Source organism: Mauremys mutica, chromosome 4 (genome assembly GCF_020497125.1).
Source record: "Mauremys mutica isolate MM-2020 ecotype Southern chromosome 4, ASM2049712v1, whole genome shotgun sequence".
NCBI classification, from domain to species: Eukaryota; Metazoa; Chordata; order Testudines; family Geoemydidae; genus Mauremys; species Mauremys mutica.
The window spans coordinates 3,739,274-3,753,324 of record NC_059075.1 but is presented as its reverse complement, the minus strand read 5'-3'; the positions used below and the strand labels follow the sequence as shown (position 1 = coordinate 3,753,324).

Genomic DNA, 14,051 nt, shown 5'->3' with positions numbered 1-14,051 from the left:
CAGTTTTGGGCCCCCCGCTACAGAAAGGATGTGGACAAATTGGAAAGAGTCCAGGAGAGGGCAACAAAAATGATTAGGGGGTTGGGGAACATGACTTAAGAGGAGAGGCTGAGGGAACTGGGATTGTTTAGTCTGCAGAAGAGAAGAATGAGGGGGAATTTGATAGCTGCTTTCAAAAGGGGGTTCCAAAGAGGATGGATTTAGACTGTTCTCAATGGTAGCATATGACGGAACAAGGAGTAAGGGTCTCAAGTTGCAGTGGGGGAGGTTTAGTTTGGATCATAGAATCTCAGGGTTGGAAGGGACCTCAGGAGGTCATCTAGTCCAACCCCCTGCTCAAAGCAGGACCAAACCCAACTAAATCATCCCAGCCAGGGCTTTGTCAAGCCTGACCTTAAAAACCTCTAAGGAAGGAGATTCCACCACCTCCCTAGGTAACCCATTCCAGTTCTTCACCACCCTACTATAGGAAAAACTTTTTCCTAATGTCCAACCTAAACCTCCCCCTCTGCAACTTGAGACCATTACTCCTTGTTCTGTCATCTTCTACCACTGAGAACAGTCTAGATCCATCCTTTGGAACCCCCTTTCAGCTAGTTGAAAGCAGCTATCAAATCCCCCCTCATTCTTCTCTTCTGCAGGCTAAACAATCCCAGTTCCCTCACTCCTCATAAGTCATGTGCTCCAGCCCCCTAATCATTTTTGTTGCCCTCCGCTGGACTCTCTCCAATTTATCCACATCCTTCTTGTAGTGTGGGGCCCAAAACTGGACAGTACTCCAAATGAGGCCTCACCAGTGCTGAATAGAGGGGAATGATCACATCCCTCAATCTGCTGGAAATGCCCCTACTTATACAACCCAAAATTAGGAAACACTATTTCACTAGGAGGGTGGTGAAGCACTGGAAGGGGTTACCTAGCGAGGTGGTGGAATCTCTATCCTTAGAGGTTTTTAAGGCCCCGCTTGACAAAGCCCTGGCTGGGATAATTTAGTTGGGGTTGGTCCTGCTTTGAGCAGGGGGTTGGACTAGATGACCTCCTGAGGTCTCTTACAACTGTAGTCTTCTATGATTCTATGGTTAGAGGTGATTTCTTCCATATGCCTATTGCCTATGCCAGCAAAACATGGTGTAGGCCTGGCCCCAGTAAGAGAAAGTCCCTGTCTCAAGGAGCTTATACTATAGACAAAAACAGATAAAGAGGAGTGAAAACACAGGCAAAGTGACTCAGCAAAGCCAGGAATAGAATGTAGCTGCTCTGACACCTACTCCTGTGTCCTAGTCACTGAACCATATTGCCACTCTCTTTTTCTGGAGCAGTTACAGTGAAATGTAGTAGAACCTAGCAACGTGCAATAGAGATCTCAGGAATGCTATGAGCTTCATCAGAGCCTGCAAAATGTAAGCTTTAATTAAAAAAACTGAGGTTATAACTCTTAGAGTTGTTTAGAAGATTTGTTTCAACATGAACCACATGCTGCACCACACCTTTTTTAGACAGAGAGCCTGAAACACTAGGTATGAAGCCCTCCATTTAATGGTCTAGCTTCATATGGGCCTTGCCTACACTAGAAAATGTAAACCATGGAATGTAGCTACACCGTTTTTAAAAATCAGGGCTTTGGAGCTGTACTCCAGCTCCGCTCCAACTCCAGGCAAAAACCTGCAGCTCCGCTGCTCCGGAGCTGCTTCATGCTCCAGCTCTGCTCCAAAGCCCTGTTAAAAATGGTTTAAGTACTAGTACAAACCAAACTCTTTTCCACACCAGTTCAGACATATGCAATTCATACCTGGTGGAAGGTAACAAATTTTTCATCTGTGTTTAAAGGTGCTAGAGGTGATCCTGGGAATTAGACCAATAAGCCTCACTCAGACATGAGGTAAAATGGTTAAACTAGAGAGAGAAGCCACTTGACTATCCAGCATGATTGCTGCAAAGGAAAATCATGTTTCATGAATCTCTTAGAATGGGGCAATAAAATAATAGGTCTTAAATTTATGGATAAAGGAGAACTGGTTGATCGTTTATTAGACTTTCAAAAAGCCCCATTTAAGGACATTAAAAAAATCGAAGTGATCATCGGTTGGGAGGTAAAGAGCCACTATGGATTAAAAATGGGCTAAGACTCCAAAAAATAAATAAATTTTCATGATGGCTAAAGATTAACTAGAAGGGCCCTATGGTTCCATGCTGTGACTGGTGCAATTTGCTGGAATCCTGACTTTTTTGGTAACTCATCTTTATCCACCCAGACACCTCCTTTTTTCTGGCACTTCGCTGAGGCTTACATGCTGACAAATCCCTCCCTTCTTGTGTTTCCCTTAATTACTTTCCAGTATCCCTGAGCCACAGCTTCTCTTATTTCCTCTGTCCTGTCTCCCACGTCTGAGCTGCTGGCTAAAACTGTCAGTAAAATTTACCAGGCAGAAATGACAACAGAGTAAAACAAAAATATAATTTACATGTAGTCAAACATCATATTAACAGAAGTGTAGAGTTTTATCAATGGCCATTGGAGACTTACTCAGAAATTTTAATATAGAATGCCAGTTATGTTTACAGTTCTGGCTTGTTAGAGCGACAGGCTCAAAGAAGGCATTTCTGTTTTTCATATTCATAAGCCATTGGCTATAGTGAAGAGCTATACAGTTAGAGAATGTTGGAGGTTTGTTTCCACTACCTCTCTTCCTCACATGGAATTTCAGCAGAACTTTACAGAAACATTATTGTTTTCCTGATAGCAGTACATTTAGCAATCAAAGCTCTGTAAACAGTGGTGGGTTTAAAATAAAAGGCAGTGTACTACGTGCTCCATAAGCAGTCACATTTAGAAGACACTGAATGCCGCTCTACAAGGAGATGTACCCTGCAGTCCGTTGTGATGTGAAAATTCTGGATTGCTTCTTTTGTTAGATTTGTGCCATCAGTAACATCAAGTTCTCGCAAATTCTCCATTTTAGCCAAGCTCAACAAGATATTGTCAGTCAAAACAAAACCACTGCGGATGAAAAACAGATTGTATTTAGGGCTTCAGAGGCAGGTACAAACAGAGAGACATCTGAAATACAAAGCAAAATAACAGTTTCTATATTGGCGACTTAAAAATCCAGAATCTCCCACTAGTGATGGCAGCGATGTGTGTTCATAGAATCAGAGAGATTAGAGGTGGTCTGGGTGGCCTAACAGGTCTCTTCCACGTCCCTGTCAATCCACAAGCATGCCAGCAGTGAGCATTGCTAGGGACAAAGGATTAGTAATGTAACTAATTGTAAAGAACTTTTTATCCCAGAGGGCTGCCCTACGGAATACGGATGGGCAAAGGGAATTATATGTCTACGCCAAAGCATGATCAGGGCATTTTGGCCAGCTCACTGCTACTCAAAGGTCAGATCCTCTCCAATTGCTGGATGAGCTACCAGGCCCCTCCCCCCCCCAACTTGGGAGAGAGGAAAAACTCTGCCTGCGCCGGATGGAGGAGTGAAAATGGCAGCTTACCAGGCCTGGACGTCACTATCTGGAAACCAGTAAATTAAAAAGACTTCCCTGGGGGAAGGAATATTGAGGGACCAGGTGTACTATTCTCCTGCCGGAGACTATGGCTCTGCCCTTACTCCAGCTTCTCACTTCCCTGCTCGGTCCTTCAGTTTTTGGCTACCCAGCGTCATTGCACAGTTGCAAGTGCTGGCATCGTACAACCCTCACCATGGCATCCTCCTATGCTCTTTGGAAGTCAACTAACGAGCTCACTAGCCGTCTCATGTGGGGATCAACAAGGTCAACTCACCTCCTGCTCACGTCTCCCTGTATATTCAGAGGATAAGGAAATGAGGGCAAGTTTCCCATGCCCACAATTCTTTAGCACTTGTGAGAGCAAAAACACTTGCTCCTGCTACTGACTACCAATTGCCTATTAGCTTTACTTGCATGATAAGGGAGATATCTCCCCTGCCCTGCCCTTCCTCTCCCCCGAATACACTGGGCTGAAACTGATGGTGTGGAAGCAAGGACTTGTTCACATGGTAAATGGAACCAAAATACTGAATGTGGCTACATTTCACATCTGTAATTATTGCAGTTCAAGCCTGTTTATTGATACTCTTATTTCTGAATAACTTGATTTCTTTTGTACTGAATTATTTCAAAATAGGCATTTATTCACAAACAGACAAACTGAAATAGTCAGAGGTGTGAATTACAACCGATTTAGTTATTTCACTTCCATTTACTGGATAAATAACTCCCAGGAGATTCAAAACAGGGTAAATAAAGAAACCCCCCCCTTCTTAATCGCTTTGTGCTGCCTCTTTATTTAGCTTTAAAGGGGTGTTAACTACAGCCATGTCTATGCACAGACTTGCACCAGTTTATCTAAAAATTGGTTTAAAAACCTCACACTTTTAGTTAGACCAGTGCAGCTTGTAACATACAAGTCCTAATGTAGTAAGTTTCTTTCATTCTTCAATATCTGCAGCACATTGTTTGGTCATACCTAAGGCAGAGTCTAGTCAGCAGTGGAAAGAGATGGGGAAATTGTTTCAGAGTCTTTTCATCAAATCCATATGAGAGGGTTAGATCCATTTCTCTTAGCTTCCAGGATTTGTCAGACAAACAGCTGAGAGCAGAGTTTGAGAGCTTGGTTCCAATCACACTTAGTTTAACAAGGCTGGAAGGAATGTTATCAACAAACATATCCAAATTGGAGATCCCTTTAAAAGCAGACAGAGGACAAAATAGAAAGACATTTATGACTCTTTTCTTGACAATATTTTTCAAAGTATCAGGGTTTGTTTTTTTTAAAGTAAACTTTGGTATCTATTAAAAAAAGTAGACAAAGTTCTATGTTTTTCATCCACTATTCAGCAAGAATGAGACAGTGCAAAAGCATGAAAGGTACAAATAAAACCAATGTTTGTGTTACATTAGCACCTAGAGGCCCAACTGAAATCATGGCTCCATTGTGCTAGGTGCAGTACACACACACACAGACTAGGTCTACACTACTGCGGTAAATCGACTTATGCTATGCAACTCCAGCTACGTGAATAATGTAGCTGGAGTCGACATACCTTAGGTGGAGTTACTGCAGGGTCTACACTGCAGGGGGTCTTATCTCATTCTTCTTGTCGGGGGTAGAGTTCAGGGGTCAACTGGAGAGCGATCTGCTGTCGATTTGGCGGGTCTTCACTAGACCTGCTAAATCAACCGCTGGTGGATCAATCTCAGAGCGTCAATCCCGGCTGTATTGTAGATATAACCTTAGTGACACACTGTCCCTGCCCAAACAGCTTACAATCTAAATAGACAAGACAGACAACGGAAGTATCACCATCCCCATTTCATAGAGGCGGAAGTAAAGCCTGGGGAGAGTAAGTGACCTTCCCAAGGTCACAGAGGAAATCCATGGCAGAGCCAGGAACTGAATTTGGATCTCCTGAGTACCATCTAGTGCCTTAACCACAAAGGCTCTCTAGGAAGACTACATTTTCAAAAGCTGCATTTTCAAGTGCTTAGCTTAAAAACAGTATCTTTTGCTCCCCTAATAAAAATAAAAACTTCCAGTCCTGTGACTTAGGACTTGTCTAAACTTAATATGCTACAACCATAGGCACCGACGCTGTGGGTGTTCCAGCTCTGGGGCAGAGTGGGGGTGGGAAGAGGCGGGGTGGAGGTGGGGCTGGGGGCGGAGGGGTTGAGCACCCCTGGGGCCCAGAGGAAGCCGGCACCTATGGCTACAGCAGCACAACTGTGCAGCTGTGTAGCACTTCAGTGTAGACACTAACTATAGTGACAGGAGGGATTCTTCCATCACTGTAGTTAACCCACCTTCCTGAGAGTCAGTAGTTAGGTCCATAGAAGAATTCCTTCCATTGACCTAGTACTGTCTACACCAGGGTTAGGTTGGCATAGCTACATCTCTCAGGGGTATGGATTTTTCACACCCCTAAATTTTCAGCATAGGCCAGCCCTTATAGAGAGGATTAGAACTTCATAGGGGTTATCACAGGTGCAGCTGCGTCCATGGCTGAAATGGGGACAAATCCCAAGTGTAGATAAGGAGTACTGGGGGTCTGTCAACTGGACTGGGAAGGAAACCAGGAAGCCATTAAGAGCCGCAAGGCAGCAGCTTCATTAAATGGTAGATATCTAGACTGATTTTTCAGTCAAGTTTGAATGAACACAGTCAAGCCAATCAGATTCTGAATTGGGGAACTGATTTTTTCAGAGACAATATTAAGATATATCAGCCAACAGAAACATCCATAAAAATAAGCTCTCTGCTGTCTTGCCAGTCACCATTTAACAGAAGATGAAACTACCACAAACCTTCCTAAGCCTGCACAGAACAAAACCCAAAAACACTTCAACCTTAAAAACAACTTACATAGAAGATTTAATTCTGTCAAGTTTGGTAGGTTCTTCAGCACTTGTCCAAAGACATCCACTGAGTGTAACAAAAAGTCCTTGATGTAACAAACAGTCAGTGTGTGGATGGTGGAGAGCTGATCCAGGAAACGCTCTGAAAGAAGGTTATAACCAGTTTGCCTCAAGGCCAGAACGTGAAGCTGAAGTTTTGGAACAGGATGTGACTCTAAACATAGTGGATGATTGAAAAGGTAGGGGGGGGAGTACTTATGACATCCCAGAGATATTTGTTTTCCAATATTAAGGCACAAGTTATGTATAAGTCTTTACATTAGGTTCATACTTATGGTAGCACATAGTGAATATAACAGGAAAGATAGGGGTGAAATCCCCACACTTTGAAGAAATTAGGTTGCAGTTAAGCCAAATTAACAACCAAACTGGAAGATATCTGACAATGAGTTATCTAGAAAGTTTGAACAATAAACAAACTAATCATTGGTTAGTAGAAGGGTCTGAAAAAAAGGTCAGATATGGAAATTTCATAAAGCGTCCATTTTAAAATTATTTAAAATTCCTAAACTAAGGAACAAATTCAGCTGACGATCCCCAGAGAACTTTCTCTGTTCTCTCTGATTATGTGCTGTAAAGTTGGTAAAGATGCACAGGATTTTTCATACAAAACAAAGAGGTTGAATCTCTGCTTTAAGTGTAAAACTGAAGTATAAAAATGCTACAATACTTAAATGTGCGTGTCAATTTTTTTTTTTAAATCTTACTAGTGATTTGGGAGAAACAAGGTGGACGAGGTAATTTTTTTGTGCCTGATTTTGAGGACAAGTGCTCAGCTCTTTCTGAAAATCAGGACCCATTAAAGGTGTCTCCATTTGGACATCAGAAAACAGACACACTTAAAATCAAGTCACTTTTGAAAGTCTTGGCCAAGAACTATATCCTCCTTTTGGGCTGTGATTATATTCTACAGCCTAATCACGGGTCCCCATATTTTATTTTTAGAGCCTGGAATTCCCAAAGGAGTCTAGCATCCAAAAGCTATCAAAATTCAGGGGAGAGGGACACCGAATTCCTTAAGTCCCTTTTAAAAATCCCAGCCATGATCACAATTTGAAAAAGCTATTTATATATTCAGTTTAAAATACTCCACAAGCTTTAGGAAACATGTTTACGACATATCAAAACAGTAATGCAATGAAAATCTTAACCTAGTCCACTAAAGCAAGTGGATACAGTTAAGAATAAATCTTCACTACCAACACACTCTAATATACCCAGCGTGCAGGGGTGGCTCTAGGTATTTTGCTGCCCCAAGCACGGCAGGCAGGCTGCCCGCGGCGGCTTGCCTGCGGGAGGTCCCTGGTCCTGCGGATTCGGCGGCACGCCTGCGGGAGGTCCGCCGAAGCCGTGGGACCAGCAGACCCTCCACAGGCATGCCGCCAAAGGCAACCTGCCTGCCGCCCTCGCAGCGACCAGCAGAGCGCCTCCCGTGGCTTGCCGCCCCAAGCATGCGCTTTGCGTGCTGCAGGGGCGGCTCCAGGCCCCAGCACGCCAAGCGCGTGCTTGGGGTGGCAAGCCGTGGGGGGTGCTCTGCCGGTGCCGTGAGGGCAGCAGGCAGGCTGCCTTCAGCGGCATGCCTGCGGAGGATCTGCTGGTCCCACGGCTTTGGCGGACCTCCCGTAGGCGTGCCTGTGGAGGGTCCGCTGGTCCCGCGGCTTCGGCGGACCTCCCGCAGGCTCCGGCGAAGCTGCGGGACCAGTGGACCCTCTGCAGGCAAGGCACCGAAGGCAACCTGCCTACCGTGCTTGGGGCGGCAAAATGCCTACAGCCGCCCCTGGCGTGCTGGTGCCTGGAGCAGCCCCTGCCAGCATGAAACCCTTTGAGCAACAACGGCTCCAATCCTGCCAGCTCTTATGCATATATTTAACATTTCACCCTGAGTAGTCCTATTGATTTCTCATGGTAGCAAAGTGAAACACATGCATCAGAGCTGGCAGGACTGGTGCCATAATTCTGAATATAGTGTATATAAATATAGCCTATAGAAACAACACTCACCTTCTGATGAATAAGGGATGGGATGTTTATCTGGCAAACTGAGGCATAACAAAAAATGCTCCTTACTCAGGATACAAGAAAGTGACAGTTCTCTGAGTTTTGGTAAATGGAATAAAACATACTCTAGTGCTTTCTCAGGAAGAGCCTTTTGCACAGTATGCAATGAGAGCGTATGTAGGTTTTGTAAGCAAGCAATTTTGATCAATTCACTGTCACTTAAGAAGGTTATGCCACACAACAACAAGTGAGTAAGGCGTTGAAAGCGCACAACTTCCATGATTACACTTCTCTCAGATAACCTAGAGCACGTTTTCAAGTGAAGTTTCTGTAGATCTGTGAGCAGCTGTAACCCTTGCAGGATTTCCTCACTCCAGAGGGAATCCACAGTTACATCTAGCAGACCAGGCATGAACCTCAGCAGCTTTTGCCATTGCTTAAGCCTAATGTCTTTCACTTCTACAGAAGTGATCTTTCTTTTCCGAAGCACGTCCCAGAATTCGGCGTTGAAAGCGCTTATGCGTCGGAGGACAATGGTACTCTTTTGCCACACAACAGGCTGATCAACCAGGTCCTTGAAGAAACTGCATGTGGCACGGACCTTGGATTTTTCCGCAGCAGGAAGGTACATGATTATCTCAGTCAGCATTTCTTGCGGTAATTGCAGCAAGTGAGTGGCTCTCATTATCCCTGTATTACTGGCTGGCATACTTTTCTCCTGCATTCTTCCACTCTCTTTAAAAAAAGACAACAATTAGTTATATAGCCAAGAAAAGTATTATGTAAATGTAAGCCCTGTGGCCCAAAGCCTACAAGAGGGAGTTGACTGAATGAAGTAGCATGACTGCCACCTACATTTATACCACATATTAACATTTACCATGAAATACATAAATGTGTGCATAAAGTACAGTGTGTTTTGTAGAGATACTGTAAATACCATACACGTGTTACAATAAAAGAATGTTAAGGTTGCAAGGTCAAGTACAGGAAAGTTAGGAAGTGGCAGAATTAAGGTTGTCTGTGCATAATGATACAGTAGGGCATTGAACTCTGCATTAAAAATTCAAGCTGTCACTTGAAGTATAAGGGTTTTCTGGTTTTGCTTGGGGGCTCTGTAGGGAAGCGTGTGACCTGGATTTTCAGCAGTCAGTCTGTAAAGAGTCAGCCTAGAGCAAAGTGGATTAAGTTGTGCTTCTCTGTTTGGGGAACAACCTGCTTTGTCTCGCTCTGATTTTGATTCTTGTGTGTTAGGGTCCTGGAGTCTAAGAAATAAAGTAGTGTGTTACTCTCTCTGGAAGGTGGCAGGGTATTTTATACTTTTATCCAACTTTGATGTTTGTATGCTACGAACATAACAGATAATCTTTAATTACATGATCACAGTATTTTTTCCATGGAACCTCTGCATCATTCACCACACATGAAGAACAATGTTCACAGGCCTTATTTATTGCACACCATCCAAACCCAGAATTATTAATTTCAGGTTGTCTTCTATGCACTCATTGTACTATCTGAGCCTAAAAATATTAATGATTTTATCTTCACAACTCCCCATTTTATAAATGAACAAAGGCAAAGGCCCAGATATTTAAAGGTATTTAGGCATTGCTCTGCTCCGCGTTGCAATGCTCAACTGATTTAGGAGCATGTCTCATTTTTAAATGTGAGTAGGAGTGTAATTGCCTAGGTCACTTTTGAAAATGACACTTAAGCCTTGCAATGCTGAACAGAGCAACACTTAAATACCTTTAAAAATCTGGGGCAAAGTGACTTGCTCAAGGCCTCAAAGTAAATCAGCAGCAGAGTCAGGATTAGAACTAGTCCCACAAACACCCAGTCCTGTGCTTATTCCTCCAGACAGCATTGTCCTCTTATAGCTAAGCAGCCATAGCTGCAGTTGTGGGTGCTCAGCATGTCTAGAAGTCAGGCCCCAAGTGTCTCAAGTCAGGTGCTCAGAAAATGAGGAACACACAGTTAGTGGCCACCTGTGAAAGTTTTGGTTTCAGTAATATGCCTTGCATCACACAAACTCTATCTCTGAGGCAAGGACAGAACAGAGTTCTTCCAGGTAGCATTCAACTGCCTGAACCACAAGATCATCTTTTCTCTTCCTGTAGCCCTCTGCTTAATTCATGGCAGACCTTCCAGTTTCTGAAAACAAACAAGCCACAAGTCCTACAGTGAACAGCCAAGACTCATTCAACTGCAACAAATAAAATACAGACCCAGCCAAGGAAGAACCAGGAAGACAAAAAACAAGCAAGAGATTAGAGACTTAATGTGTCTAATTAATTTGCAGCATGAATCAAAGGGGAAATTAAAGATTTAAGTGGATTTAATGGCATTTCTGGAGTTTTAAAGCCAAAGTATGGGTCATTAAATAATTATAAACAAAATCTGACTTCCTCCCCAAAGGCAAAAGAAGGATCAGATTTATTCAAAGATTTAAATGTTCTTGAAATGAGAGCTCAGAAATTAAAAGAGTATTGCAGAGCATGATAAAAATGAGTACTGCTTCTGAAGCAACAGCATGCACTTTTTATAAAAATGGAACAAAAACTTTGTGGTAATGGCAACAGATTATGAAGTGGTTAACTAGGTAGATATGTAGAAAGGACAAATCTAATTACGCCACTGCCAAGAAAATAGCTCCAAAAGGGAGAGTAACAATTAATGACTGATTTCCAAGGTTCTTCATAGTTGCTATAAATCTCTGTAGGAATCAGAATGTAAATCCTCAAGACATGAATTATTATTTTTTTTCATGTCAAAGACTCTATTCTGGTTGAATGAGATGCACTGATTTCTCTTAATATTAAAAGGCTCCCCCAGCCTAGCCCAAGCCCTCCTCATGGTACCTTATTTCAAGTGCACAAGGAATTGGCATTCTTCCTTGATATTACAGATAATCTAGTGCAGAAGCGATAAAATGGGCAATCATACATTAAGTTTTAGGAGATTTCCTGAGGCAAAACAGTATGTAAAACACTGGATGCTAGAAGATAGCAATAACCACTGCTATAGCATGGAGCCACTCATTGACACCACATGTACCTTTGTACGTATAATACAGCCAATATGCTTTATTTCTATTGCCCTGCTACAGCCCCAAGATTTGTTTATACCTAAGCCACAATTACTATCTAAACAACCAGACACAAAATATAAAGGTGCCCCTTCCCTTGCAGCTACTGTTTTGATTTTTTACCAACTTCCTCTGGTGTTTTCTCTCTGTCTCTAATTCTATCTCCCTTTTAATTTTACCAGCTAATGTTGGGTTTCTTTTAAATTACCTTACCAGATGATCCCAGTTTAAGTGATTGATGCACAGTTAGCAGCACAGATAGATGAAACCAATAGCATAATGCAAAGTTATCGGCTTGCTGAAGAAAACAGTGCATGGGACTGGTGAGCACTTCCCTTTCAGTTTTTCACAACCAGTCCTCTCTCCTTCACCACATGCACATATAGCATGTTGCCTCTCATCCCCCTGCACACCGGCTGCTCTCTCTTCTGGGGTTGGAGTTTCTCTATACACAGATTAGAGGGGAAGCAGCACAGATACTTAGGAAATCCATATCTGATGGTCTTAGGAAAGAATGGGGTCCAGACAGCCACTCCTGCCCAGATGCCTTGAGCTTATGAAGGAGATTTTTCATCAAACTAGATATTTTCCTGAACTCAACAAGCTATTACCAGATTCCTCTCTGAAGAGACCAAGCTTGGACTCTGAGTGCCTATAATTGTGTATTTTCCTTTTCCTTGATTTAGATTTTATATATGTGCACTGTGCCTAACTAGTGTAATTATCCAGTCAGTTACATGGTTGAGTAGTTAATTATATGGCCTTTTGCCTGCAGCTCTGCATTTTAAAGCTCAACTAGTGGAGCCAATCCAAATCCATGAGGTCTGGTCTATTAGATGCCTTGGCTATCTCCTGATTTCACTCTCTTTTTATTTTTTGTTATCTAGTGAGCTAGCACATCTGGATAAAAGTTTTGTTAGTGTCACCAATCACTTGTCTTTTTCCTTTTGTAACATGGTGGTAGAACTCACCATTTGGAATATTACCCTAGGCACTAATAATACCTACAAACCTACTGAAGTCATTAGTAACAAAAGGGCTGCCTCATCACCTGGTGGATATAAAATCTTGTGCCCAAGTATCCGTGAGATAAAAAACCTACTCAGAGGGAAAAATATTTCTTAGATTGAAGGAGGACTTTGCCTTTCTTGACAAAACGCAAATCAAACTGAGCAAGAACATTTCTTTTAAAAAAGTCTTAGGAAATTTAAAGAACAAAGCAGAGATGCCCCTCTTGTTAATAAACAACACTTGGCTCATGCAAACACCTGCACGTGAGTAACTTTACTCATGTGAGCAAAGTTGCTCGGTTGAATGGCGTCTTTGAGGGGGAGCCAGAGTCCCTCTTCTTGGTCAGATATTAGGCACTGAAAGTAAAATCCTGTGTGCGGGGTTAGCAGAGACCCCTTAGCCCTGGTTGCAGGTGTATGGGCCGAATTCAGCTGAGGGCTGATGTTGACATACCGGGGGGGAGGGGGGTTAATCTTCGCAGCCTTGCGCCAAACCGCCCACTGAGCTTCCGAAAGCGAAATGCTGAAAAGGAAAAAACACACGAGAGGCGGCCGGGCGGGGGGGGCGGCTGTTCCGCCTACAGCGAGCGGCCTGTTCTCGGGGTCCAGTCCCGCGCTGCTTCTTTCGCTGGGGGACCCGCTGAGGAACCGAACCGAACCAGCCCAGCCTCACCTCGCGCACTCAGCACGCACCGCCCCCGACCCGGGCCGCAGCGGGCAGCGCTCACTTCTGTTGTTAAATAATAAAGGGGGGGGAGGGGCGCGTTCCCGCCCACCTCACAGCGACCGCGGCTGACAGGCTAGACCCACCTAGCCCGCAACACCCGCTTCCCGCCCACCGCGCCTTACGTCACTGCGAGCGAACCACGCCCCGCGTGCCACGGCCGCAGCCCCGCCTCCGCCGACGTCACTCCGCTCCCTGCCAATCAGCGTGCGAGGCGGTGGGACTCAAAATTTCTAACGGCTGCGCGCGCGCGTGGCGCAGAGAAGAGAGAGGTGGCGGCGGCGGCGCGAGCGAGGCGGCGGGTGAGTGTGGCGGGCCGGACGCTTGGGGGAGGGGTGGTGGTGTGACAGGGCAGAGCGCGGGCCGGGCCCGGCGCGTCCCTGACGCCCGGGGGCGGGGCGGAAGCCGGCGGGGCTGTCCGGCTCGGCCCGGCCCGGTCCGGTCCGCCCCGCCCAGGGCTAGACCCGCGCTGTTGTCTGGGCTAGGGGAGAGCCGCGGTGGGTGACCGCTTGTACCAGGCACCTGCTGTCAGCAGCGGCGGCTGTTCACTCCCGGGCTTTGTGTCTCTCGTGGCCGGTGCTCGGCGCTGCACACGAGCTCTGTGGCGCCCATGAAACCCCAGCTCTCGCTGCACGGATGCCCCGGGTATTGACTATGGCTAACAGGGCTCTGGGGGTGGGGAACTCCTAAGCCCAAGGCTGAGCTTTCCCCATCAGTTTCCTGAAGCCGGGAAGAGGCTGGAGCCTTGTAGTTTTAGAAAACAGCCAAGGGACTTGATCCTCTTCTCCTTGAA

At 44.8% G+C, this 14,051-nt stretch overlaps 1 protein-coding gene across 9 annotated transcripts; it reads right to left on the bottom strand.

The window, feature by feature from the left end:
* Positions 1 to 1,803: 1,803 nt before the first annotated feature.
* LOC123368005 lies at positions 1,804 to 13,364 on the bottom strand. 9 transcript variants are annotated; one of them, XM_045012422.1, is made up of 5 exons: positions 11,738 to 11,884; positions 8,437 to 9,168; positions 6,383 to 6,589; positions 4,490 to 4,706; positions 1,804 to 2,998 (listed from the first exon to the last, which is right to left on the bottom strand). In XM_045012422.1, exons 1-5 carry the CDS (start codon positions 11,838 to 11,840, stop codon positions 2,803 to 2,805), a joined length of 1,455 nt encoding a protein of 484 aa, XP_044868357.1. In that variant the 5' UTR covers positions 11,841 to 11,884; the 3' UTR covers positions 1,804 to 2,802. The 9 variants fall into 9 exon arrangements, with proteins under 9 accessions (XP_044868357.1, XP_044868366.1, XP_044868361.1 ...); XM_045012426.1 differs by lacking the exon at positions 11,738 to 11,884 and adding an exon at positions 13,345 to 13,364 and having other exon boundaries at positions 1,805 to 2,998; XM_045012425.1 differs by lacking the exon at positions 11,738 to 11,884 and adding an exon at positions 13,263 to 13,359 and having other exon boundaries at positions 1,805 to 2,998.
* Between the last annotated feature and the right edge of the window lie 687 nt (positions 13,365 to 14,051).

Coding starts and splice junctions, on each gene's coding strand:
- LOC123368005 (XM_045012422.1), bottom strand. CDS start 11,840: ATGCACTGTTTTCTTCAGCAAGCCGATAACTTTGCATTATGCTATTGG. Junction 6,590..8,436: donor CATCCCTTATTCATCAGAAG/GTGAGTGTTGTT, acceptor CACTATGTTTAG/AGTCACATCCTGTTCCAAAA. Junction 4,707..6,382: donor GACAGAATTAAATCTTCTAT/GTAAGTTGTTTT, acceptor CTGCTTTTAAAG/GGATCTCCAATTTGGATATG.